Source organism: Loxodonta africana, chromosome 12 (genome assembly GCF_030014295.1).
Source record: "Loxodonta africana isolate mLoxAfr1 chromosome 12, mLoxAfr1.hap2, whole genome shotgun sequence".
Lineage (NCBI taxonomy): Eukaryota > Metazoa > Chordata > Mammalia > Proboscidea > Elephantidae > Loxodonta > Loxodonta africana.
Genome location: NC_087353.1, coordinates 85,974,442 through 85,999,092, shown reverse-complemented (window position 1 = coordinate 85,999,092; position 24,651 = coordinate 85,974,442). Strand labels below are relative to the sequence as shown.

The 24,651-nt window shown below is 44.7% G+C and overlaps 2 protein-coding genes across 12 annotated transcripts in view; one reads left to right on the top strand and one right to left on the bottom strand.

Annotated features, from left to right (window-relative positions):
- The first annotated feature begins 6,364 nt into the window (after nucleotides 1-6,364).
- ZNF689 (zinc finger protein 689) lies at nucleotides 6,365-12,732 on the top strand. Of its 2 annotated transcripts, XM_023558942.2 has the most exons (4): nucleotides 6,365-7,422; nucleotides 7,627-7,740; nucleotides 9,700-9,981; nucleotides 10,066-12,732. In XM_023558942.2, the coding sequence occupies exons 1-4, from the start codon at nucleotides 7,218-7,220 to the stop codon at nucleotides 10,881-10,883; spliced, it is 1,419 nt and encodes a 472-aa protein (XP_023414710.1). In that variant the 5' UTR covers nucleotides 6,365-7,217; the 3' UTR covers nucleotides 10,884-12,732. The 2 variants fall into 2 exon arrangements, with proteins under 2 accessions (XP_023414710.1, XP_003418902.1); XM_003418854.4 differs by having other exon boundaries at nucleotides 6,388-7,422; nucleotides 9,700-12,732.
- Nucleotides 12,733-13,200: 468 nt separating this feature from the next.
- Nucleotides 13,201-24,651, bottom strand: part of LOC104846746 (uncharacterized) — a 29,626-nt gene continuing 18,175 nt past the window's right edge. For 3 of the 10 annotated variants that reach the window (XR_775985.3, XR_010323663.1, XM_064295847.1), the window contains exons 4-6: nucleotides 24,481-24,534; nucleotides 19,787-19,939; nucleotides 13,220-13,312 (exon numbers count right to left, since the gene is read on the bottom strand). Coding sequence is in view for 4 of the 10 variants with exons in the window: in XM_064295847.1 (XP_064151917.1) it covers nucleotides 13,310-13,312; nucleotides 19,787-19,939; nucleotides 24,481-24,534 (210 nt within the window). In the remaining 6 variants the exon portion in view is untranslated. Of the gene's footprint in view, nucleotides 13,313-19,786; nucleotides 20,409-24,480; nucleotides 24,535-24,651 lie in introns of those variants that run through there. The other 7 variants (XR_010323662.1, XR_010323664.1, XM_064295849.1 and 4 more) reach the window with 3 other exon arrangements.

The following is a 24,651-nucleotide window of genomic DNA, read 5'->3' as shown; positions in this document are numbered from 1 at the left end:
TGCCCAGGGAGAAAATCTTCCAAGATGTTTTTCCAAAGAACCAAGGCAAAAGGCCACATAAAGGAACTTATTTCCCCACAATACCTTTCTCTGAAAACGGGAAACTGCTGCCTTAGGTGGGCGTTGGATGTTCTCTGAATGAGGGATTCACATTTAGACCCTATGCATTGGATAAACAGGCATTCAATCTCAGGTGCTGTTCCATCCCTGTGCACAGCTGCCTGATTACAAGAGGAAGATAGCTGTAGTAGCAAAATACCCTACAATCTTAAGTTTCAATTCTCCGCCCTGCAGAAAGCAAGAGTAGCAATAAAGAAGTACAGAAGGAAGAAATGAGGGTCAAGGAACTTAGTGCAGCTGATGCGAGGGAGAGGCAACCACTCAAAGCCTAACAAGTGGCTCTTGCAGTAGCTGAGGGCCCCAACCATGAGCCCTGGGACCAGACATTGCCTCAAGGCTCCTGAGCCACAGGGAAACAGTGCACTCAGGCTCCAAAGAGGCTCTAAGCTTGTCTTGGCTGTGACTGCAGCTTCTACCCTTTCTTCCTGGCCAGCTACCAGCAAGTCTAGTCTGGGGAGCAGTGCTTCCCCTGTGACTAGTGTGGGTGCTGCTTCTCTCAGAGCAAGGAACAGCTCTAGCCACAGCTCATCCACTCAGACAAAAAGCCCTTCTTCTCCCCCCAAGTATGGCTGCTGAGTTCAACTGATATGGGCTCTGGTCACCCTCATGTGTGTGCAAACATACACACACAGGAGAAGCCCTCATATCTCAACTTGCCTTCCCCATTGGTCAGATACAGGCAGATGCATTCTGCTAAGCTTCCCCATGTTTGTGGGCCATGTGGTGTCTACTCCCAGAGCGATTTGCCAGTCCAGCACCAGCTGCTCCATAGAGAACAAGCACTGCCTGCCCCAACTGCCGCTGCCACTTCCACCAAAGCAGGGCTCTGTACAGACCTGTGGGAAGAAGCCAAATGTGCGCACAGACTGTGGGTGCCACTTTGTTTACCTCCCCCTGCTGGCCAACCACCAGCATGTGCACTTGGGTGAACACCTCCACTACTGCCCACAATGTGGTACTTGTTTTGCCCACTGGGAAAACCTGCTTCAGCACCAGCTCATCTACATGGGCAGGAAGCCCTACTAGTGCTCTGACTGTGGGTGATATTTCTGCCAAAGAGGCTACCTGGCCATTCATAGGTGCACACACAGGCGTGAAACCTTACCGTTATCCATTATTTACCTACTCTTCTTTCCTTCTCAACCAGAGGAATCATTCTGTTGAAAGGCCCTTTCCTGCAAAAGCTTCCAGAGAAAGTATGCCCTGAAAATCTACCAGTGGATCCGTCAGGCAGAGGTGTGGGAGACTTCCAGAGCAGCCCCTGGCCAGTCTTCTGCCCCTGAGACGAGGACCCCCCAGTTCATGTCTGCTGGTTTTCAGATATATTCCAGGCAGAGAGGCAGAAAGGGGGAGATATACAAAGCGACAATGTCTGTAGGTACCTGGAAGTCCCTCTTCAGAAAGCAGGATATAGAAGTAATCAGAAACGCATCAGTGAGTTACCTCAGGAAAGGACAGGAGTTTATGTATCTGTTAAGAATATGTTATTACTCATTACCCTCTCCCAAGAGCAAGCTTGGTGGCCCAAGTCTGGGTTTATGGCAGAATGATATCTTAGGCAAAAGTTAGATTCCAGTCAGTGTATAAGATGAAATCTGTACTATAATTGAAGGTTGCACTTCCAGGCACTTCCCCTCACACACCATGAAACCATGAGAAATTACTCTCTCCCCCTCCCCTGCTCACTCTCCATGGCCTTCCCCAGCACTTGGTGAGGAAGGGTATCTTCCATCATAAGCTACTTCGCAGCACTGATCCAAGTCACCCACACTCCTGAGACTAATTTCTCCTTGCTTAGAGTTGCCAGTGCAATGTAGAGGGCATTCCAGATTTAAATCTCATCCTTCAGCCTTCTGATAACTGTGATAGGAGGATAACCGTCTTCATAAGGACTCTGGAAAGTGAGTTTCAACTGATACCATCTATATCAATGTATCTACTGGGTGGTACCTGGTACTTAGCTGGCCCTCAACACCAATTCCCTTTACCCCAAACAGGGTGGCTTTGGTCTTTATGTGGCTTCTTGGTATGTGGACTCTATGAATCTCTTCCACAGTCTTAGTCATCTAGTGCTGCTATAAAAGAAATACCACAAGTGGATGGCTTCAACAAACAGAAGTTTATTCTCTCACAGTCAAATAGGCTAGAAGTCCAAATTCAGGGCAGCAGCTCCAGGGGAAGGCTTTCTCTCTCTGTTGACTCTGCAGGAAGTTGTCATCAATCTTGCCCTGCACTAGGAGCTTCTCAGCACAGAAACCCAGGGTCCCAATGATGTGTTTTTCTCCTGGCTGTTTCTTGGTGGTATGTGGTCCCCCCGTCTCTTTGCTCACTTCTGTCTTCTATATCTCAAAAGAGATAGGCTTAAGACACAATCTAATCTTGTAGATCTCATCAACATAACTGCTGATAATCTATCTCATTAACAGTATTGTGATAAGATTTACAACACATACGAAAATCACATCATATGATGAAATGGTGGACAAACACACAATACTGGGAATTATGGCCTAGCCAAATTAATACACATATTTTGGGGGGACACAATTCAACCCACGACATCCACCCTTCTCTGCAGTGGGCAATTTTCTTTCAAGAGAAGCCCTGCTGTCTGCATGCCCAGTATGGATCCAGGAGTTTATGCAGATGGCAGCAAGGGGCTCTGCTCTCATGTTAGCTCCTGGATGCTTCTTTCTCCGAAGTGTTTCCCTACAGTTAAGAAGATCGTGGTGCAATGAATTACTTAATATGGCCCTTCTAGCCATGCAAAGAACCCTGATGGTACAGTGGTTAAAGCACTCAACTGCTAACTGAAAGGTCGGCAGTTCGAAACCACTGGTGGCTCCATGGGAGAAAGATGTGGCAGTCTGCTTCCATAAAGATTTACAGCCTTGGAAACCCTATGGTATCACATGAGTCAGAATCTATTGGAGGCAGTGGTTGGGTCTAGCCATGCATGGCTTGCGACTCCACACAATGATTGGGTGGGATTATGCAAATAAGGTGCTTATGGCCTACCAAGGAGACTGGACAGCTTGCTGCTAATGCAAATAAGGTGCATGGGACCCTTGTAGGACGTGACCATGCAAATAAGGTGTATGGAACCCTAACAAGGGGATTGGTCATTTTCACCATCCAACTAGGCTTAAAAAGAGAGCCAATCTCAGAGCAGCGGGGGTTACCATCAAGAAAGAAGAGCCAGGAGTGAGCGTGTCCTTTGGACCCTGGGTCCCTGCGCTGAGAACCTCCTAGACCCAGAAGACAGAAAGAGCTGTAACCAGGGCTTTGAACTAGTTCATTTTGGTTTGAGCTCCCGCTGAGAATTTGCATTTCTAACAATTTCTCTGCTGATAATTTGCATTTCTAACAAGTTCTCTGCTGAGAATTTGCATTTCTAACAAGTTCCCAGGAAGTTATATGTAAGAATCTTATCTTATTAAAATGTAGATTCTGATTCGGTATGTCTGGACTAGAAATGTATATTCCTCAGCAGGGAACTTGTTAGATATGCAAATTATCAGCAGGGGTTCAAAGAGGAATGAACTGGTTTGAAGCCCTGGCTGTAATACTGGAGATGGCAAGAACCAGTGGCAGAGAAACGGCAGCAGCAGAACCAGGAGACAGCATGGTGGGCTTCCCAGCCCACAGAGTGAGACAGCTACAGTGGGTATGCTGACCCACAGAGCTAGAGAGCTGAGCACCTTTGGGCAGGAGGCTTGCTGGCAGAGTGGGGTGCCTCCAGGTACTTGGTAGAGCCAGGCTTAGGATTCACTTATCAAGAGAGCTGAGCGCCTTCGAGGCGAGGCTTACTGGTGGAGTGAGGTGCCTCCAGGCACTTAATGGTGGTGCTAAAGAGCTTTTAAACACTTGCCCAACCAGGGCAGAGGCTAGGCTTGGGGGCTGAGGGCCAGAGAGAGAGGCCTGTCTGTAGGCATGGCTGAGAAGAGGCTGTCCTGATTGAAGAATTGTATCCTGAGTTGTTCCTGATCCTGAATTGTAACTGCTTACTTCCCTAATAAACCCCATAACCATGAGCATGGTCTGTGAGTTCTGTGTGGCCACTGCAACGAATTATCATACCCAGCTGAGAAGGAGAGAGTGCTTTGGGAAGGAAGGTTGGTGTCAGAATTGGTAAAAAGGTTGGAGAGAGGAGGTATGTCTGACCTCCACTTCACAGGAATCAGCCTTGGGCTGATGTTGGTGATGATTCTTTCCCTTTGTCAAGTTAGAGGACCTCTGACACCGCTGCACCATTTTTACAAAGATCTAACTCTGCCTGGTTCCTAGGTCCTGCCTTAGTAGCTCCCATCAAGATGATGGCAAGCGAGGCTAAGTTGGAGCCTTTACAGCCTAGGGCCAGAAAGGCCATTGCTGGGCCTGCACCTTCAGTCCAATCTGCTTTCCCACTTCCTGGATGTGGGAAGAGGGCCCAGCACTTTTCACCTTATAATTCAACCGTCTTCTTTCCCGTTCAACCTCAGCATCTTCTCTTCCTTCAATTGACAGCACACTGTTACCATTTAGGCAAGATCTCCACAGAGGAACTCTGATTCCTTTCCAGCCTCCTCTGTTCAGTCACTTTCTTCCATATGAAATGGTTTCCTATCCATTTGCCTTTTTATTCCCTCTGTAGCCAAAGATTACATTCTTACTGCTCTAAATTGAACTATGTGTAGGCAGAAAGTAGGCACAAAACTATGAATTCATCCCACAAACTTGCAGAGTAATCTTCCTAAAACATCACTGGAAGGTCACTCACTTCTACAGACTTATCTTGGACCTCCCCAATGTACATGATGAAGTCCTGCAATATCTGGTGCTAACCTACCTCTTCAGTCCTTCAGTTTTACCACAGTTGTATCTTTTACTACACAGAAAGTATCACTATTTCCTTCACGCCCAGAACATTTCTGAATCCCTGGTTTTGTGCCAGATACCTTTAATGGCCATCTCAAATTCTGTTGCTTATTCAACATATGTATCTTAAGCAACACTGCCCTCACTAGATTCTACCCCTCCACAGATCAAACTCATTTCTCAGTTGATGCATCAATATGGAACTTAATTATGAGGAGGGATTTTGTCTTATTCATCTTGGCAATCTTGATGTCGCCTGCTTGCCAATAAACAGCCTCCATTTCTTGCACAGAAGTCAGTGAATGTTGACTACAGTTTATTCTACCACCTCTGTTCAAACCAATCATCTTCCTTGGACCATCTCACTGCCTTTGGAAGCTGCCACTATCTTATTTTGTGACTTTTCCCATCACTTTGTTTGTCTTTATTCTCTGAAGGCTTTGGGGTTAGTGTTTTGCCCATAGCAGGTGCTTTAAAATACTGATTAATGTATTGGAGAGACAGATATGTATGTCACCTGCTGAGAGATGTGGCAAATGCTATATTCTCCTGCCTCCACTTCCCCTAGGAGATGGCATTGAACTGGTGAAACTGCACCCCAGCACTTAACACAGATGTGGGGAACGATGAGATTGTGATGATGCAGTGGGTGCTGGCTGGTTCCATCAGCAATTTTCTTGTCCCTTTCACATATGCATGCTTATATTATTCTGTTATTTGTGAATTTGCCTATCTGCCTCAGTAGACTCTAAGCTCCAGAGTATGGCTTTTGTTTTTTGTTTAAAACTCTGCTTCTCCTGTGTGCCTGGTACTATGCTTTATACACTGAACCAAAGTCCTATGAAAATAAAGTGTGGATAGATATGCAGAAGATTGAAACTGAGAAGAGACTAGGAGCTCCAGTGGATTCCTGAGTTAGCAGGCAAATTGGGATACTGTGACCGACAAAACCAAAACCAAACGCACTGTCGTTTAGTGGATTCTGACTAGGGCAGAGCAGAACTGCCCTCACAGGTTTCCAAGGCTATAATCTTTAAGGAACCAGACTGCCACATCTTTCTCCCACGGAGGGGAAGGTGGGTTCTAAACGTGATTAGAATCCACCGACCTTTCAGTTAGCAGTCTATCACTTAACCACTCTGCCACCAGGGCTCCGTGGGGGGGGGGGGGGCGGTGGGCGGGGGCGACCCACATCCGTTGCCTTCGAGTCGATCCTGACTCACAGCGACCCTATAGGACAGAGTAGAACTGTCGCATAGGGTTCCAAGGAGCAGTGGTGAATTCGAACTCCCGACCTTTTGGTTAGCAGCGGAGCTCTTAAAAGCGGAGCTCTTAAAGGGTGGTATAAATAATGGCTCTGTCGGTTTAAATCATCACTTCTCCTTACTAGCAGTGTCACCCTGGGAAACTTAAGAAATTCCTCAGATTCAGTTTCCTCTTCTGCACGACAGGGATGATAACTATCACCTCACAGAACGGTAGCAAATAACGTGAAGCATGTAATAAGTTGGGAATGACATCTGCCCCCGGTAAACGCTAAGGTTAATTCCCTTCACAGGAGGGCGAAAAGGAAAGTTAACCATTACCCAAAGCGAAGGCTCCTCTTAAAAAGTCACAAAAAGGAACTCAGTGCTAGGTTGGCCAGGGTGGCTGTGTCGCTCAAATCCGTCCCTCCCTTAAAGCTAGGCTGAGTCTGAGGAACACAGCCCTACGGAATCCGAAGTCGCTGCTTTCCCCGCGGCAACTCAAACTAGAGTACCGGACGCTAATAGTCCACCTCCTTGCCCTTACGCGTCCGTTGACTTCGTTCAAACAGGCCGCGTTCCTTAGTACCCAATCAGAACTCTCCTTCTTCGGCCGCTGCCCAATGACCGCATGCAGTGGGAAAAAGGGGCGGGGGCGTGGAGTCCAATCGCACCGCCATTGCACTTGAGGGCAAAGAGGTTAGGAAGCCGGCATGGCGCTCGGGTCAATAAAATCGATAGCTGGAAACCGCCTGTGTTCTAGGCAAAGGCGGTGCAGTAGCAGCGCCGCCATTTTCCCCGAAGGCATCTTCCGGTGCCTTTCACCCACAGCGAAAGGTTTCCGTTAGTCCCGCAGGCGACCGATTCCGATCACCTCCGGGCTTCCCGGCCAAGCTCGTCCCCTGCCCGGCGAAGGCTCCTAAATCCCGGAATTCGCCAGCGCCCAGGGGCCGAGACTGGGACGAGCGTGGCCGTGGCGCCGGCTTCTCGTGTCCAATGGCGCCTCCTTCGGCCCCGCTCTCCGCACCGGGACCTGGAGAAACCGGGCCCGGCCGGAGGAGAGGAAGAAGGCCGAGGGCCGTACGGTTCGCAGACGTGGCGCTGTACTTCTCTCCCGAGGAGTGGGGGTGTCTGCGGCCCATGCAGAGGGCCCTGTACCGGGATGTGATGCAGGAGACCTATGGCCACCTGGGCGCACTAGGTGAGGCCCAGCCCAATCTGCTTCCGCGGGTCGGAAGGATTGAAGGAGCTTGGGGGCGGGGGAGAGGGCAGGGAGTCCAGGGTCCTGGCATACGACCAGGTTGGGTCAGAAGAGGGGACAAGGGCACTGCAGAAGATGCCAGCGGGTAGGCTTTTACTTAGCGTTATCTGCGAGCTGGCCCTCGGACTGGTTCTTCTTCTCCAGGTTGTGCAGGTCCTAAACCAGCCCTCATCTCCTGGTTGGAACGAAACACCGATGACTGGGAACCGGCAGCCCTGGATCCGCAGGAGTGCCGGAGAGGGATAACAGTCCAGAAAAGTGAGTGAAAAATGCCCATGAAGGCCCTGAAGCCCTCCTATAAAGTCCTGGTTCAGAATTTTGGTCCGCCTGGGAGTACCCGTGACCATACTGTGGTGCTCCATTTACTGTGCTTATTATGGCAACCTGAGAGTCTTGACTCTGGTGGTGGGGTTGGTCCACCACACGGAACAAAGATGAACGGTGTCAGTTTGCAAACTATCCACCTGCAGGTCTGTATTGTGTGGATGAATCAGCTTTTTCAAGGCGCTATCCCTCCTGCCTCCTTCCTAGGGTCCTTGCTCCCCACCCTCCTACATATTGAGCTCTGACTGAAAGATCCTATACTTCTCTTGAGTTTTTCAGGCGTTTGAAGGAAACTGATGGGGAGTGGCTCCCTGGGTTGCAGGGGCCTCTTTCTGCCTTTCTGGCAGGATGACCCAGATCAGTGCAGGACACATTGCATTTTCACCAGGAGGAGACAAGGCTCTGGTTAATGGGATTCAAGTACAAGGGCCCAGATCCGCCCACAGGGATAGATGGAACTGTCTGAGCTGGAGTTTCTGCCAGATTCTCTAAGGCCAGGGCTATCTTTCTAAGATTCAGCTCTGACCATATTATTTCCTCACTTAAAACTTCTCAATTCTTGCCAAGACAAGTTCTCAAATGGCTATCAGTTACATCTAAGTCACTTGGAAAACTTGATAAAAATAAAGATTCCTGAACCCCACTCCAGAACTATTAATTCACTCTCGTGTGTCTGTTGTTGCCGTGTGCCATCAAATCAATTCCAACTCATAGCGACCCTAAAGGACAGAGTAGAACTACCCCATAGGAGTAGCTGGTGGATTCGAACTGCCAACCTTTTGGATAGCGGCCTGAGCTCTTAACCACTTCGCCACAAGGCTACATGTGTGTCTAGGAACTTGTATTTATTTATTTATTAATAGCTCCAGTTGATTTGGATGTGTGTCGAGGTTTAAAAAACATTCCATAAAAGATAGTTCAAGATCCTTAACAATGCTTACAGCAGTGGTTCTCCAAGTTTGGCCCCCAGACCAGCAGCATCAGCTTCACTTGGGAACTTGTTAGAAAATGCAAATTTCTGGGTCCCACTCCAGACCTGCTGAATCCAAAACTCTGGGAGAAGGGCCCAGCAATCTGTTTTAACGGGCCCTCCAAATGACTCTGATCACAATGAAGTGTGAGACCCACTGGCTTATAGGGCCTTTCATGACCATTCACTGCCAAGCTCATGCCTCTTTTGTTTCCACTTCTTGCCCTGTACTTTTTGTCTCAAGATCTTCAGGCTGTGGTACCCACCACACACTGAACTTTGGGATTTTTCATGTTGTCTCCTCTGTCGGGTCTGCCTTTTCAACCTTTCTAACGCTCCATTATGTTAATTCATCCTTTAAGAGTCAGCTAAGTTAAACTATGGCTCATCCACCCAGTGGAATTCTGTGCCACTGTAAAATGAAATAAGGGTATGTGCTGACATATAAAGATCTCCAGAATTTATTAAGTGAAAAATTGTATATGTAGTATGACTATGCTATCTTTTATATAAGAAAGGTGGGGGAAGAGAATATATATTTGTATTTTCATAAAACACTGGAAGAAACTGATTTCTGTGGGGTAGATGGGAACAAGGGTGGGAGCAAGACTTCTGTTTTTAAATAATTTTGTGTTTTGAACCATGTAAACTTCTTACTGCTACAAAAACTTTGAATTAAGTCAGCTTAATCCCTTCCAAGAAACCTTCTCTGACTTCCCCTGGCTGCATTAGGGCTCCTATAGTACCCTCCATATTTTGGCAGTAGTATGTCATTTTTTTTTATGTCACACTTAGCTGTCTGTGCTGCTAACACTGTGAGCTGAGTCTGTTTGTCTCAGCATGTAGCTTCCTCAGCATAGAGCACTGTAACAGGCAAGAGTAGGAACCCAGTGTTAAATTCATTTCTCCCTGTGTCCCTATAGAAACGAGAACCAGAAAGAAGAATGAGGAGAAGGAAGTATTCCCACCCAAGGAGGCACCCCGAAAGGGGAAGCGAGGGCGCCGGCCCAGCAAACCCCGACTAATCCCCAGGCAGACATCTGGGGGCCCCATCTGCCCTGACTGTGGCTGTACCTTTCCAGATCACCCAGCCCTGGAGAGTCACAAGTGTGCCCAGAATCTGAAAAAGCCTTACCCTTGCCCAGACTGTGGGCGCCGATTTTCCTACCCATCCCTGCTGGTCAGTCACCGGAGGGCACATTCTGGTGAGTGTCCCTATGTTTGTGACCAGTGTGGCAAACGTTTCTCCCAGCGCAAGAACCTCTCCCAACACCAGGTTATCCACACAGGGGAGAAGCCCTACCACTGCCCTGACTGTGGCCGCTGCTTCCGCAGGAGCCGGTCCTTGGCCAATCACCGGACCACCCACACAGGCGAGAAACCCCACCAGTGCTCTAGCTGTGGGCGTCGCTTTGCCTACCCCTCCCTGCTAGCCATCCACCAGCGCACACACACAGGAGAGAAGCCCTACACCTGCCTGGAATGCAGTCGCCGCTTCCGCCAGCGCACTGCTCTAGTCATCCATCAGCGCATCCACACAGGGGAGAAGCCCTACCCGTGTCCAGACTGTGAGCGGCGTTTCTCCTCATCCTCCCGCCTGGTTAGTCACCGGCGTGTGCACTCTGGGGAGCGTCCCTATGCCTGCGAGCACTGTGAGGCCCGCTTCTCTCAGCGCAGTACACTGCTCCAGCACCAGCTCTTGCATACAGGAGAGAAGCCCTACCCCTGCCCAGACTGTGGGCGTGCCTTCCGGCGGAGCGGCTCTCTAGCCATACATCGCAGCACACACACAGAGGAGAAGCTGCACGCCTGTGCTGACTGTGGCCGCCGCTTTGCCTACCCCTCGCTACTGGCCAGTCACCAGCGTGTGCACTCAGGCGAGCGGCCCTATGCCTGTGACCTTTGCTCCAAGCGCTTTGGCCAGTGGAGCCACCTGGCTCAGCACCAGCTTCTGCACACTGGGGAGAAACCTTTCCCTTGCCTTGAGTGTGGCCGTTGCTTTCGCCAGAGGTGGTCCCTGGCCGTTCACAAGTGTAACTCCAGGGCCCAAAACTGTAGCCCTAGATCTGCTATAGCGGGGCCTAGCCAGAGAGGCAATGCCCTTTAGAGTGGGAAGGACTGTATGAGTTAAGGATTCCAACCCCTTCATTTCATGGAGGGGCCCAGAGAAGGGAAAGAGGAGTCCCAATCATACAGGGCAGAGTCAGAACTAAAACCCAGGTCTCCTGCTACAGAAGAACTTAGTATATTCCACCTGCTGGCTGCCTTACTGTGTGTGTCTGGAATAGACAGTCCCATTGGGAGAGGTGACATTTGCTTAAAGTTTTCCAAGCTACCCCATCCTAAAACACTTTCTGTGTATGGATATCAGGGCTAGAAGTTCTCTCCATCTATTTTAGAGGGCTGTCAGCTTTTCTAGTTTGTACATACAGTCAGGAAAGTCCCATTGATAGGGGGCAGGACCTTCCCCTACTCTGCCTCTTCCGCCATACCAGGCTTGAACAAACTGGTGTAGTTCCCTTTTTACAACATTCCTGCCAAGTGGTCTTCTACCCCTTGCTTGAGAACCTCTCTTGACAGGGAGCTAACTACCTCACACGGCAGGTCATTTCATTGTGGGATAGCTCTGATCTTTAGGTTGCTGAGTACTGCATTCTCCTTCCCTGTAAGCCTTGCCCAGACTATGCTTAGTACCTCATCTACAGCCCTTCAGATAACTGTTCATCACAGCTACTTTGTCTCCACTAATTTGGTCAATCATTCCTTAAAGACAGTTTCCATTCCCATGCAATCTGTCTCCAAACAGGCACTGGTTTTTCAGTGTTCTTTTAAAAGGCCATGCAGGGATCAGCCAGTGCCACATTGTACACTGTACCCCTCTTTGGTCTGTGCTTGTGTTAACAGCCTAGATTGCGGGACTTTGGGCAGCGGCACCATGGATTTATGGGAGGCAGACATTTAAATGGCCTCAATTTAAAAAAAAAATATTAACCACATGGTACGGAGCTAAGTCTTCTGTACCCTGTGTTTGGAAAGCTGGTTCATATCGGGTGTAGGACATAAGCACAGTAAGCTTTGGAAGAAGGCTGATTTCAAGGAAAAGCAGGGGAGCTGTGGTCTAGCAGCAAGAAATAAGAGTGGGACCTGCTTGCTGTACTTGATCTTGTGGCCCTGGATTAGTTCCAGGTAGGCAGTGGCTGGAAAATCCTTGAGTACTGGGTCTTAGTCTTCCCTGATTCTCATCAGAACAAGGAGAATCAGCACAGAATCTTACATCAGGCCTCAGTCAACAATTATTTTTCATAATTGTGAGGCCATTCAATAAGTGTAGGAAGGAAGGTGAAGTTTACAAAGCAGAAGAGTGTGTTCACGCTTGCCTCCCTCACATAAGCTCTTCAGGGGTAACAGTGTGTCTTACTGCTATGCTCTGGTGGTGACGTGGTTAAACATCTGGCTGCTAACCAAAAGGTTGGCAGTTCAAATCCACAAGTCACTCCTTGGAAACCCTATGGGGCAGTTCAGCTCTGTCCTATAGAGTTACTATGAGTTGGACTCGACTTGAAGGTAATGGGTTTTTTTTTGTAATGCTTCTGTGGCACCCACTTCCAAGTAGGTGCTCAGTAAAGCTTTACTGAATTTAAATGTGAACAAGGCCTGCCATTTTTGTCTCAGGCATCTGCGCCAAATTGAAGTTTGCAAACATGACTTATCCTCCAGCAGCTGGAGTAGGTCAGCCTCCTACCCCTGCTGCTGCTTCCTCAACTCTAGATCTCAACCCCAGAGTAAGGGGGTAGCTGGAGCACTTAGCATTTTGTAAGTACTTCTGGTATTTTGCATGGCTGCACTGTAACTTTCTCCTTGGCTGATGAGCTACCCTAGGGCAGGGGCCATACCAGACTGGGTCTCATTAAAGTGTCTGATGAATGAATTATGTTCCTTGTGAAATTACTATTGTTTACAAAATGAAAGCCTAGTTTCTTGACTGAGTTGAAAGTTTCGCTGTTCTGATTGAGACCTGCCCTGCCATAGCAGAGACCTGTTAGAATGTTCTAGAATTGGCTCCTTCCTCTACCCTTTATCACTGGTCTGACCCAACTATTTCTTTACTTGAGAATTCTGTAACTTTCTTTGGGCCTGGAATGTAACTCATAGAACTTGGGAGCCATTAGTGATCAAGTTCTAATAAGTGGCCTGAGGAGACCAGTGATGAGAGAAACTTCCTAGGTTCCCTAAGACACCTCTGTCCCGAGGTCCAGTCAATGACCTGCTGTGACCCTGACCCTCTATTAAGTTGGAGATCCCAATATCCTTCCAGTAAGTTCCCCCTTTAGTTGAGTTTGTTACTTGCAACCAAAAGGATTAACTAATACATAGTTCTAATCTGAGTTAATCTCTTATGTGCCTTCATACTTATATCTGAGCTGTGAAGGAAAAAAAAAAATTGCAGTGTACTAGAGGGGCCACGGTATCTTTCCTCATCTCCAATGTCAGTTGAACCTTCAACATTGCTTATGTCTTCCATAGTGTTCTCCTTCACTAAAAAGAAAAAAAAAAACGGTGTCAAATTAGGAACTCCTTCAACATTCTACCCCCCATTCTGACTCTGGATTCACCAGTGTGACTACTCATAGTTACTTGCTTCCCTCCCATCTCAGAAGTGCCCGGATTCCATCTACTTCTGCCCAATCAGGGACTTTGCTCCATTTATTATTCCTTTCTCCCTTAATGTAATGGTCTCCACACCAAACCTGTTGTCATCGAGTTGATTCCAACTTGTAGCAACCCTATAGAACAGAGTAGAACTGCCCCATAGAGTTTCCAAGGAGCCCCTGGTGGATCCAAACTGCCAACCTTTTGGTTAGTAGCCACAGCACTTAACCACTACACCATCAGGGTTTCTGTAATAATCTCAGAGTCCCCCTTTCATACCAGACACACACACCCCAGCCTCTAAACATGCTAAACTCTGTCTTTAAAAACAACAAAAAAAATAACTTTCCCACTGGTATCTGCCCCTATCTCCTATTTTCAGCTACACTTCTTGAAGGAGTATCCTACATTCACCATACCCACTTCTCCATCTGTTTATTTGGCCTGTTGTTGTGTGCCATTGAATAGATTCTAATTCATAGTGACCCCATAGGACAGAGTAGAACTGCCCCACAGGGTTTCCTAGGCTGTAATCTTTATGTAGGCAGATTGCCAGGTCTTTTCTCCCACAAAACTGCTGGTGGGTTTGAATAACCAACCTTTTGGTTAGCAGCCAAACACTTAAACATTGTGCCACCAGGACTCCTTTTGTTTGGCCTACTGCAATATTTAAAAAAAAAAAAAGCCCATTGCTGTCGAGTTGATTCCAAATCATAGCGATCCTATAGGACAGAGTAGAACTGCTCCATAGGGCTTCCAAGGAGCGGCTGGTGGATTCGAACTGCCGATTTTTTGGTTAGGAGGTGAGTTTTTAACCTCTGCGCCACCAGGGCTCCATTATTAACAGCCCACCCTTTATTGAACATTTATGATATGATAGGTAATGTGTTAAGCACTTTATATACGTTCTAATCTAAATTAAAAAAAAAATTTTATTGTGGTTGAATATATTTAACAAAATTTACCATGTTAACCATTTTTGAGTGTAAAATTCAATGACATTAATTATATTCACAGTGTTGTGTGACCATCACCACTGTTTGTTTCCAGAAATTTTTCATTACCCCAAACAGGAACTCTGTACCCTCTCTGCCCCTGCCCCCAGCTCATAGTAACGACTAATCTGTCTAGATGTTGGCTATTGTGAATAATACTGCAGTGAACGTTAGTGTACATATGTCTGTTCGTGTCATCACTGCTCTCAAGTCCCACGGTAACCACTAATATGTCTAGATGTTCTGCATTTGCCTATTGATATTTCATATAAATGGGATCGTGCATTTGTCCTTTTTTGTCTAGTTTACTTCATTTAGCATAATGTTTTCAAGGTTCATCCATGTATCCAATCTAACTTACAAGAACCCTATAGAGTAGATGCTGGGAGATACTCCTCCATGGGTTTTTCATGTTATTGAGTATGCCAAAAATGCAAGGCTCTGACCACTCTTAATCCAGGCTATTTCTCATTGTTGTATTTGCAGCAAGCAACCTTGAGGAATGATGTCATGGCTCCATTTGGGACAAAGAGCAGCTTGCTTATCGTCTGCTATAAAACAGCAGGTTCCCTGTGCTCTGTGTTCTCCTAAAACACAACTCACTGTGTGCCTAGCCTCCATCTGGGCCCCTCCATGTCACCTCTTTGGAACTCAAGGGGGAAAAGAAACCAATGAGTACATGATGCTCATGCTGCTTGCTGTACCATGAGTAATAAGGTCCTTTGTCTCTGACCAAGGAGTCTCCTCTTAATCATGGAGCCAGCATCCATGAAACACTAACAGATTAACTCATGAGGTTGTAACAAGGGAGAACTCAAATTCCAGACCCCACCCATAAACTCACTGCCTTTAAGTCTAATTCCGACTCATAGTGACCCTATAGGACAGAGCAGAACTGCCTCATAGGGTTTCCAAGCCTGTAATCTTTATAGAAGCAGACTGCCACATCTTTCTCCCACGGAGCTGCTGGTGGATTCGAACCACTGACCTTTTGGCTAGCAGTTGAGCACTTAACCACTGTGCACTAGGGCTCCTTCCAGACCCCACAGTAGGTATTGTTTCCATTAGAAGATGAGAAAACTGAGGCTCGGTGATGTTAAATAATTTGTCCAGGATCACATATCTGGTAATTATAAAGGCCAGAATTTTAAGCCAGGTCTGACTCCAGTCAGCTGCTGTATAATGTACCACTCCACTAAAACTGCCCTTTAAGATGTCTGATGACTTAGCTAATGAATGGATACTTCAGTTGTGTTTTCTTAAAATAATTTTTGTTATTGTTGAGAATATACACAGCAGAACATTTATCAATTCAACAATTTCCACACATACAGTTCAGTGACACTGATGACATTCTTTAAGTTGTGCAGCAATTCTCATCCTACTTTTCTGGGTTGTTCCTCCCCCCTTGACAAATTCACTGCTTCCTAAGCTTCTTATCTACTCTTTTGTGTTGCTGTTGTCAATTTGATCTCATACAGATAGTTCTTTAAGAGAGCACAATGCTCAAGGCAGACATTCTTTACTAATTAAGCTAAATTGTTGTTTGGTTTAAAGAAGACTTCAGGGGATATTTTTGGTTTAAGGTTTAAAGATTATCTCAGGGAAATAGTTTCAAGGGTTCATCTAGCCTCTATGGCTCCAGAGAGTCTAGGTTCCATGAGAATTTGAAATTCTGCTCTAAATTTTTCATCCTTTTGATCTGGATTCTTCTACAGAATCTTCAATCAAAATGTTGAGTAATGGTAGCCAGGCACCATCCAGTTCTGGTCTCATGGCAAAGGAGGCAGTCATTCATGGAGGCAATCAGCCACGCATTCCATTTCCTCCTCCTATTACTGACTCCTTCTTCCTTTGTTGTTCCAGGCAAATAGAGACCAATTGTGCCTTGGATGGTCACCTGCAAGTTTTTAAGACCCCAGGCACTATACAACTAAGTGGGAGATTGAACAAAAGCACTAAACATCATATTAGGTCAATTAACTGAGATGTCCCATGAAATCATAACCCTAAACCTCCAAACCGAGAAACCAAATCCCATGCAGTATCTTGGCTGCACATAAGCAGCCTCAGCAGCTGCTCTTTTTGTTGTTATCATAAATAGATCTATTGTGAAACTTTTGCCAGTTCACCATTTTACAGATGTATAACTTATTGACAGCAATTACATTAATTGGCTGTGCAACCCTTACCCTTAATGAATGCAAATTTTCCATCACTGTAAACCAAAACTCAGTGCTCCACAAGCAATAATCTCCCTTTTCTCTCTCCCCCCTGCCCTTGGTAACCACTAATAAACTTTGGTTTCTATTCCTTTGCCTGTTCTTGTCTTTTTATATAAGTGAGGTCACATAGTATTCATCCTTTTGTGATTGACTTATCCCTCAGCATAATGTCTTCAAGGTCCTTCCATGTTGTACCATGTATCAGGACTCCATTTCTCTTTCTGGCTAAGTAATATTCCATTGTATGTATGTACCTCATTTTGTTTATCTATTTATTCATTGATGGGCATTTAGGTTGTTTCCACCTTTGCGCTATTGTGAATGGTGCTGCAGTGAATATTGATGGACATATGTCTCTTTGTGTCAATGCTCTCAAGTCCCTTGGATATATTCCTAGCAGTGGAATTGCTGAATACTTCAGGTTTTATCTTACATACTTGAGCTTTTCTACTCCTTAAATTCTCTTCTAATTTAGCTTTCATGTCCCACACTCTCCTAGCCTTCCTGGTATACTCGTGGTTCTTCCTCGTGTTTCCATGTGGGAATTCCTTCCCAGCATTTCTTGGAAATTTTGTCTTTTTCCAAATCCCAAGAACAATCAGTCATGATTTAAAGAATAATGTTAAGATTTCTGGAAAAGGAGAGGAACACTAGAAGAGAAGTGGCCACATCATGAAGAGGCAGTCTTGCTCGTAGCTGTTGCCGTATGATGAGCGTCTGTTCCTGGCCCTATCTGCTGCTAACAGTGAGTCATTCTTGCAAATAAATATTATATTCACAGAATACTTTGAACAAATCCTATCAATGGTTTTCAAGAAATAACATCTTTTGGAAGTAAAATAAGTTTTTAATTTAGCAATTTTGACAGATGATTCTATGTAGTGTGGTTAATCTTCATAAAAACAAACCCGTTGCTTTCCAGTTGATTCTGACTCATAGGTATCCTATAGGACAGACTAGAACTGCCCCATAGCGTTTCCAAGGAGCAGCTGGTGGATTCGAACTGCTGACCTTTTGGTTAGCAGTCAAGCTCTTAACCACTGTGCCACCAGGGCTCCAACCTTGGTAGGAGATCCAAATGTTATTCAACTACTACCTAATAATGTTCACTGGTGTTTTCCAGTGTTTGAATATTTTCTACAGCTGTTGTAAATACTACTCGACTTAGTATTTATTATTTATTAAGCAGATTTTTAGACATACTAAATAATGAGTGAAGAGTATGAAGAATGTTGTGTTTTAAGAATAACGTGATTTCAGGTATTCCAATTTCACTTTCCCAAATACCAAAAAATTATATCTGTTGGAAATTTGGAAATACTGCTTCTCCTTAAACCAGCTGCCATTGAGTTGAGTCCAACTCATGGTGACCCCATGTGTGTCAGAGTTGAACTGTACTCTCTAGGGTTTTTAATGGCTGATTTTTTGGAAGTAGGTCACCAGGCCTTTCTTCCTAGGTGCCTCTAGGTGGACTTGAACATCCAAGCTTTTGGTTAGCTGCCTGGTATGTACCACCCTGGGACTCCAAAGAACATATACAAATGGCCAAATAACCAAACCATAAGATGTTCAACATCATTAGCCATCAGGGAAATGCAAATCAAAGCTTCAATGAGATGTCATTTCACACCACCCAGGATGGCTATAATTTAAAAACAAAAAAGGAAAATAACAAGTGATGAAGAGGATGCGAAGAAACTGGAAGCCTCATAAATTGCTAGTGTAATATAAAATGGTACCACCGCTTTGGTAAGCCATTTGGTAGTTCCTCAAAAAGTCAAACAGAGTAGCATATGACCCAGCAATTCCATTTGTAGGTACATACTGAAGAGAATTGAAACGTGTCCACGCAAAACCTTATACACAAATTATCACAGAAGCATTATTCATAATAGCCAAAAAGTAGAAACAACCCAAATGTTCATCAATTGATGAATGGATAAACAAAATGTGGTATATCCATACAATGGAATATTACTCATCTGTAAAAAGGAATGTAGTATTGATACATGCTACAACATGGATGTATCTTAAAAGCATTATGAAAGAAGCAAGACACAAAAGACTCCATTTATATGAAATAATCCAGAACAAGTCACACCATAAGGGTGGAGAATAGATCTGTGATTGCCAGGGACGAGGGGGAGGGAGGAATGGGGAGCAACTGCTAATGGGTGTGGATGATGAAAATGTTCTGGAATTTAATAGTGGTGATGGGTCCACGACACTGTGACTATCCTAAAATCCAGTGAATTGTACATTTTAAAAGGGTAAATTTTATGGTAAATGAATTATATGTCAATAAAACTGTTGTTATAAAAAAAATAGAATGTCCCTCTGGTCCCCAGGGAACAGGTACTCAACTATACTTTGTTGTTGTTGTTGTGTGTTATCAGGTCGATTCTCAGGCGTAGTGACCCTATAGGACAGAGAATTGCCCCATAGGGTTTCCAAGGAGTGGCTGATAGATTCAACCTGCTGATCATACTTTAGATTTAGGATATCAACATATATAAAGTAAGAATGTGGACTTCTAGAAACTGAACTAATGTGAAAATCTATGTTTCTACCTATGACTGAATCCCAAGTCAATAAATTAACATAAAAATTGGTCTAGGACCCATGAAACTCCTGTAACCTCACAGAAGCAAAAATCTCTGTAGGGGCATTTTCAAAACTCAGAATGTATATAGGACTCCCACAGAAAAAAATAACACCTGCTGAAGATAGGCAGATATAAACCACTATGAGTGTGCACCAGCAGCAGACAACAAGAGAAAAACCAACACTAGATTACAAAATGTTTAAAATGATTAAAGCCATAGAAAGACCTGAACACGTTAACCTGAGAATGCAAAAATAAACCAAACCCGCTGCCGTGAAGTCGATTCTAACTCATAGCGACCCTACAGGACAGAGTAGAACTGCCCCAGAGTTGCCAAGGAGTGCATGGTGGATTTGAACTGCTGACCTTCTGGTTAGCAGCCGTAGCACTTAACCACTATGCCACCAGGGATTCCAAAAATAACATAAAAATCCATTGCTGTTGAGTCAGTTGCAACTCATAGTGACCCCATAGGACAGAGTAAAACTGCCGCATAGAGTTTCCAAGGAGCCCCTGGTAGATTCGAACTGCTTACCTTTTGGTTAGCAGCCATAGCACTTAACCATGATGCCACCAGGGTTTCCCCAAAATAACATAGATGAGTTAAATAGCAAAAAATGCTAAACTGGAAACTAGATCTGAGGAAACCATCCAAAATGTAGCACAGGGAGATAAAGAAATGGAATATCTGAAAGTGATAGAGAAAAAAAAAGTTCTCAAACATAAAGTTAAATGAATTTTACACTGAACACTCATATACTCATCACCTAGATTCCATAATTAACATTTTTATTATATTTGGTTTATCACATAACTATCCATCTATCCGTCCCTCTATCAGTCCATCAGTCCATGTTATTTCCTGGTACATTTCAAAGAAATTGCAGATATCAGTACACTTCACCCCTAAACACTTCAGCAAACATATCATCAACCTGTTAGTAGCTGCTGTGTATGTAGTCTCCCTCCCCGCTCCGCCCCGACTCATGGGGGCCCCATGCACAACGGAAGGAAACGCTGCCTGGCCTGGAGCCATTCCACCATCGGGTTGCAGAGCCAACCAGTGTGATCCAGAGCGTTTTCAACGGCTGATTTTCCGAAGTAGATCACCAGGTCTTTCTTCCTAGTCCGTCTTAGTCTGGAAGCTCCACTGACACCTGTTCAGTGTCACAGCAACACATAAGCCTCCAGTGACAGATGGGCGGTTGACTGCGCGTGAAGTGTACTGGCCAGGAATTGAACTTGGGTCTCCCTCAGGGAAAGCAAGAGTTCTACTACTGAACCACCACTACCTCTCACATGTCATTAACTAGAGCTCAGTATTGCTTTACATAATCTTATATTGAGATAAACATCAGAGAAAATAAAATGCACAAATCTTAAGTGTATATTTGAGTGTTGACAAATGCATACACTTGTGTAATCAAAACCTCTATCAAGATACAGAACATTACCATCATCCTGGAAAGCCCCCTCATGTCCCTTCCCAGTTAATTTCCACTCCTACCCCACCAGAGACAACTACTGTCCTCATTTGTCCCCACTATATTTTGCCTGTTATAAAACTTCAAATAATTGGAATCATACAATGTGTATTCTCTTGTGTAAGGCTTTTTCACTCAGCAGAGTATCTTTGGAACAGGCTTCTCTTTTAGACCTTTTTTTTTTTTTTTAAATTGTGCTTTAGGTGAAAGGTTACAGAGCAAAATTAGTTTCTCATTAAACAATACACAAATTGTTTTGTGACACTGGTTGCTAACCTGGGATGTGTCAACATTCTCCCCTTCTTGACTTCGGGTTCCCCGTTTCCCTTCATCCAGTTTTCCTGTCCCTTCCTGCCTTCTCATCTTGGCTTTTGGGCTAGTGTGCCAAGTTAGTCTCATATACATGATTGAACTACATGTGTTTGTTTTATAGGCCTGTGGCATAGTGGTTAAGTGCTACAGCTGCTAGCCAAAAGTGTTGGCAGTTTGAACCCACCAGGTGCTCCTTGGAAAATATGGGGCAATTCTGCTCTATCCTATAGGGTCACTATGAGTTGGAATCGACTTGACAGCAAGTTTTGGTTTTTTTTTTTATTCTTTGGCTGAAGGGTAAACTTCAGGAATGACTTTGGTATTGAGTTAAAAAGGTGTCTGGGGTCCATACTATCGGGCTTTCTCCAGTCTCTGTCAGACCAGTAAGTCTGGTCTTTCTTTGTGAGTTTGAATTTTGCTCTACATTTTTCTCCCACTCTGTCTGGGTAGATCTTCAGAGCTGGGAGAGTACCCACACACCTAGTACAGTACTTGACAAAGTTCAGAAATAATTACTCAACAGCGTTACCTGTATTGGATTCCTAATGCTGCTGTAACAAATTACCATACTTGGTGGATTAAAATAAGACAAATCTGTTATCTTACAGTTCTGTAGGTCAGAGTTCAAAAATGGATCTCAGAGGACTAAAATCAAGGTGTAGGCAGGGCTGTGTTTTTCTGGATGCTCTAGGAAAGAACCTGTTCCTTGCCTCATCCAGCCTCTAGAGGCTGCCTGCATTCCCTGGCTTGTGGTCCCCTTTCAGCAATACTATCTGTCTTACCGCTGTTTCTGTCATCACATCTTCTCTGACTCTGACCTTCCTGTCTCCCTCTTACAATGACCTTTGTGATTATGCTGGATCCACTCAGATAATCCAGAATAGTTTTCCTATCTCAGTATCCTTAGTTTAATCATATCTGCCAAGTTTCTTTTACCAAAGTAAGGTAACATATTCACAGGTTTCAGAGATTAGGACACCTTTGGGGTCTGTTATTCTGTCTACCACATTATCTGAATAACTGAAAGACCTGAAGACCATGCTTCTCAAAATTGGGTACAGCTTGAAGATACAAAAAACACATAGTGTATTTTCTGGATATATCAACCTTTTTTTAGGGTTTGTGAAAAATGTTACCTAATTTAAATCAGTAATTGGTTTAAAACACTAGTCTTCTCTTTGAATTACCAATTCCACTTCTAGAATTTATAGACTGGCTCACTGTTGTTGTTAGGTGCTGTCGAGTCGCTTCTGACTCATTGCGACCCTACAGGACAGAGTAGAACTGCCCCATAGGGTTTCCAAAGAGCGGCTGGTGGATTTGAACTGCTGCCTTTTGGTTAGCACTTGAACTCTTAGCCACTATGCCACCAAAGCTCCAGATTGGCTCATATATGTGTTCAAGTAAGTATTTCTAAGAATATGCACTGTTTATTATAGTAAGACTGGGAACAAACTAATTTTCCATACCAGACAACTGGCTAAATAGTTTCATCCATATAATGTAATACTATGCAACCATTTAAAAAAAAAAAAAAAGGCATACGTATATATGCTAAAGCTGACCAATCTGCAAGACACAGTAAATGAAAAAAAAAAAGCAATGTGAGCAGTGCTTTTGCTACAGTATTTGTGAAAATAAAAAACAAAAGGTATAGGTGTTTTTATGTACCTAAATTACCTCAGAACAAATACAAAAGAAAACTGGTAACAGAGGTTGGCTCTGGGGAGAGGAAAGCACTACAGTAGGAAGATAATTTTTTTTAATTGCAGTATATTTTTTATATAAATACACATACAGATACGTTCACATATTGTAAGTGTTGTTGTTAGGTGCTGTCGATTTGGTTCCAACTCATAGTGTCCCTGTGTACTACAGAACAGAGCACTGCCGGGTCCTGCGCCATCCTCACAACTGTTTCTATGCTTGAGCCCATTGTTGCAGCCACTGTGTCAATCCATCTCATTGAGGGTCTTCCTCTTTTTCGCTGACCTTCTACTTTCCCAAGCATGATGTCCTTCTCCAGGGACTGATCCCTCATGATAACATGTGCAAAGTATGTGAGACACAGTCTCACCGTTCTTGCTTCTAATGAGCATTCTAGTTGTACTTGTTCCAAGACAGATTAGTTAATACTGTTGTAGCACGATTGTCTATGTTACAGTAACTGCTGTAGTTGCCCTTTGTTCTTGTGTTCCTTTCGGTGTCTTCTTTTGCCTTTGTCATGTTTTGCTGACTTCCCCCATATACTGTCTCGCCTTTCCCATCACCAAAATTACCACGTGTCTTCTATCTATTTAGTAATTTACCCTCCTTCCCCCTCCCTTCCGTGGTAACTATCAAAGAATGTTTTTTTCTGTGCGTAAACCTTTTCTTGTTTTTTTATAACAGTGGTCTCATACAATATTTGTCCTTTTATGACTGGTTTATTTCATTCAGCATGAGAAACTTACTTTTGATTGTATATTCTTTTAAATTTTAATAATATTATGAAACAGAATACAAATTCACATGGATTTTAAAGCTATGTCTTCAAAGTGGCTTCACTTTGTTATATCTCTGCCCTTTCTTCTTTGTGTCCTTATGAATCCAAAACCGAACCCACTGAAGCTGATTCCATTGCGACTGAGGACCCCCCATGTGTTTCAGAGTAGAACCATGCTCCACAGGGTTTTCAGTGGCTGTAATCTTACAGAAGTAGATCACCAGGTCTTTCTTCCCCAGTGCCACTGGTTGGAACCACCAACCTCTTGGTTAGTACCCCTGCACAAACCATTTTTGTCAGCCAGGGACCTGTCCTTGTGAATGCTGTTGCTAGGTGCCGTCAAGTCAGTTTTGACTCATAGTGATTCCACGTGACCGAGATGAACTGCCCCATTGGGTTTTCTTGGCTGTAATCTTTACAGAAGCAGATCACCAGGCCTTTCTCCCACGGAGCCATTTGAATCACCAACCTTTTGGTTAGCAGCTGAGTGCTTAACCATTTATGTCACCAGGGCTCCTTTCCTTATGAATTCTTAGTTGGAAAAAGTTGAAAAACAGTCTTAACAGACTAATTTTCAAATTTTATTACTCATTTATAAGCTGTAATCTGAACACAGGGAGCCTGGTGGCACAGTGGTTAAAGTGCTCCGCTGCTAACCAAAAGGTTGGCGGTTGAAACCCAGCAGCAACGCCGCAGGGAGAAGGATGTGGCCGTCTGCTTCTGTGAAGATTTACAGCCTTGGAAACCCTATGGGGCAGTTCTACTTTGTCCTGTAGGGTGACTATGAATCAGAATTGACTCAACGGCAGTAGGTTTGGTTTGGTGGGAATCTGAACACAGCTTTTCTGATTGAAACAGGGTACAAGATGATAACAATTACGATAATAATTATAAGCTCATATTTATTAAGAATTTACTTTATGCAGGGCGTTATCACTAAACACTTACCTGGGAGCCAGAGATGACTGCCGCCTTGACCTTTCTGTAGCTCAACTGCCGCATCTGTAAAACAGAAGTCTGTCACCTTGGGGTGGCAAATCTGATAGTGGATGGGAACCTATCCCCGCAGCCCGCCCCGGACCACCCCTGTCCCGGGTGCCCAGAGCACAGAGTTGGGAC

Bases quoted from the DNA above. Each gene is read 5' to 3' on its own strand.
- ZNF689 (XM_003418854.4), top strand. From the start codon at position 7,218: ATGGCGCCTCCTTCGGCCCCGCTCTCCGCACCGGGACCTGGAGAAACC. The intron at 7,423-7,626 runs GTGAGGCCCAGC...CTTCTTCTCCAG, and splicing joins TGGCCACCTGGGCGCACTAG to GTTGTGCAGGTCCTAAACCA. The intron at 7,741-9,699 runs GTGAGTGAAAAA...GTGTCCCTATAG, and splicing joins AGGGATAACAGTCCAGAAAA to AAACGAGAACCAGAAAGAAG.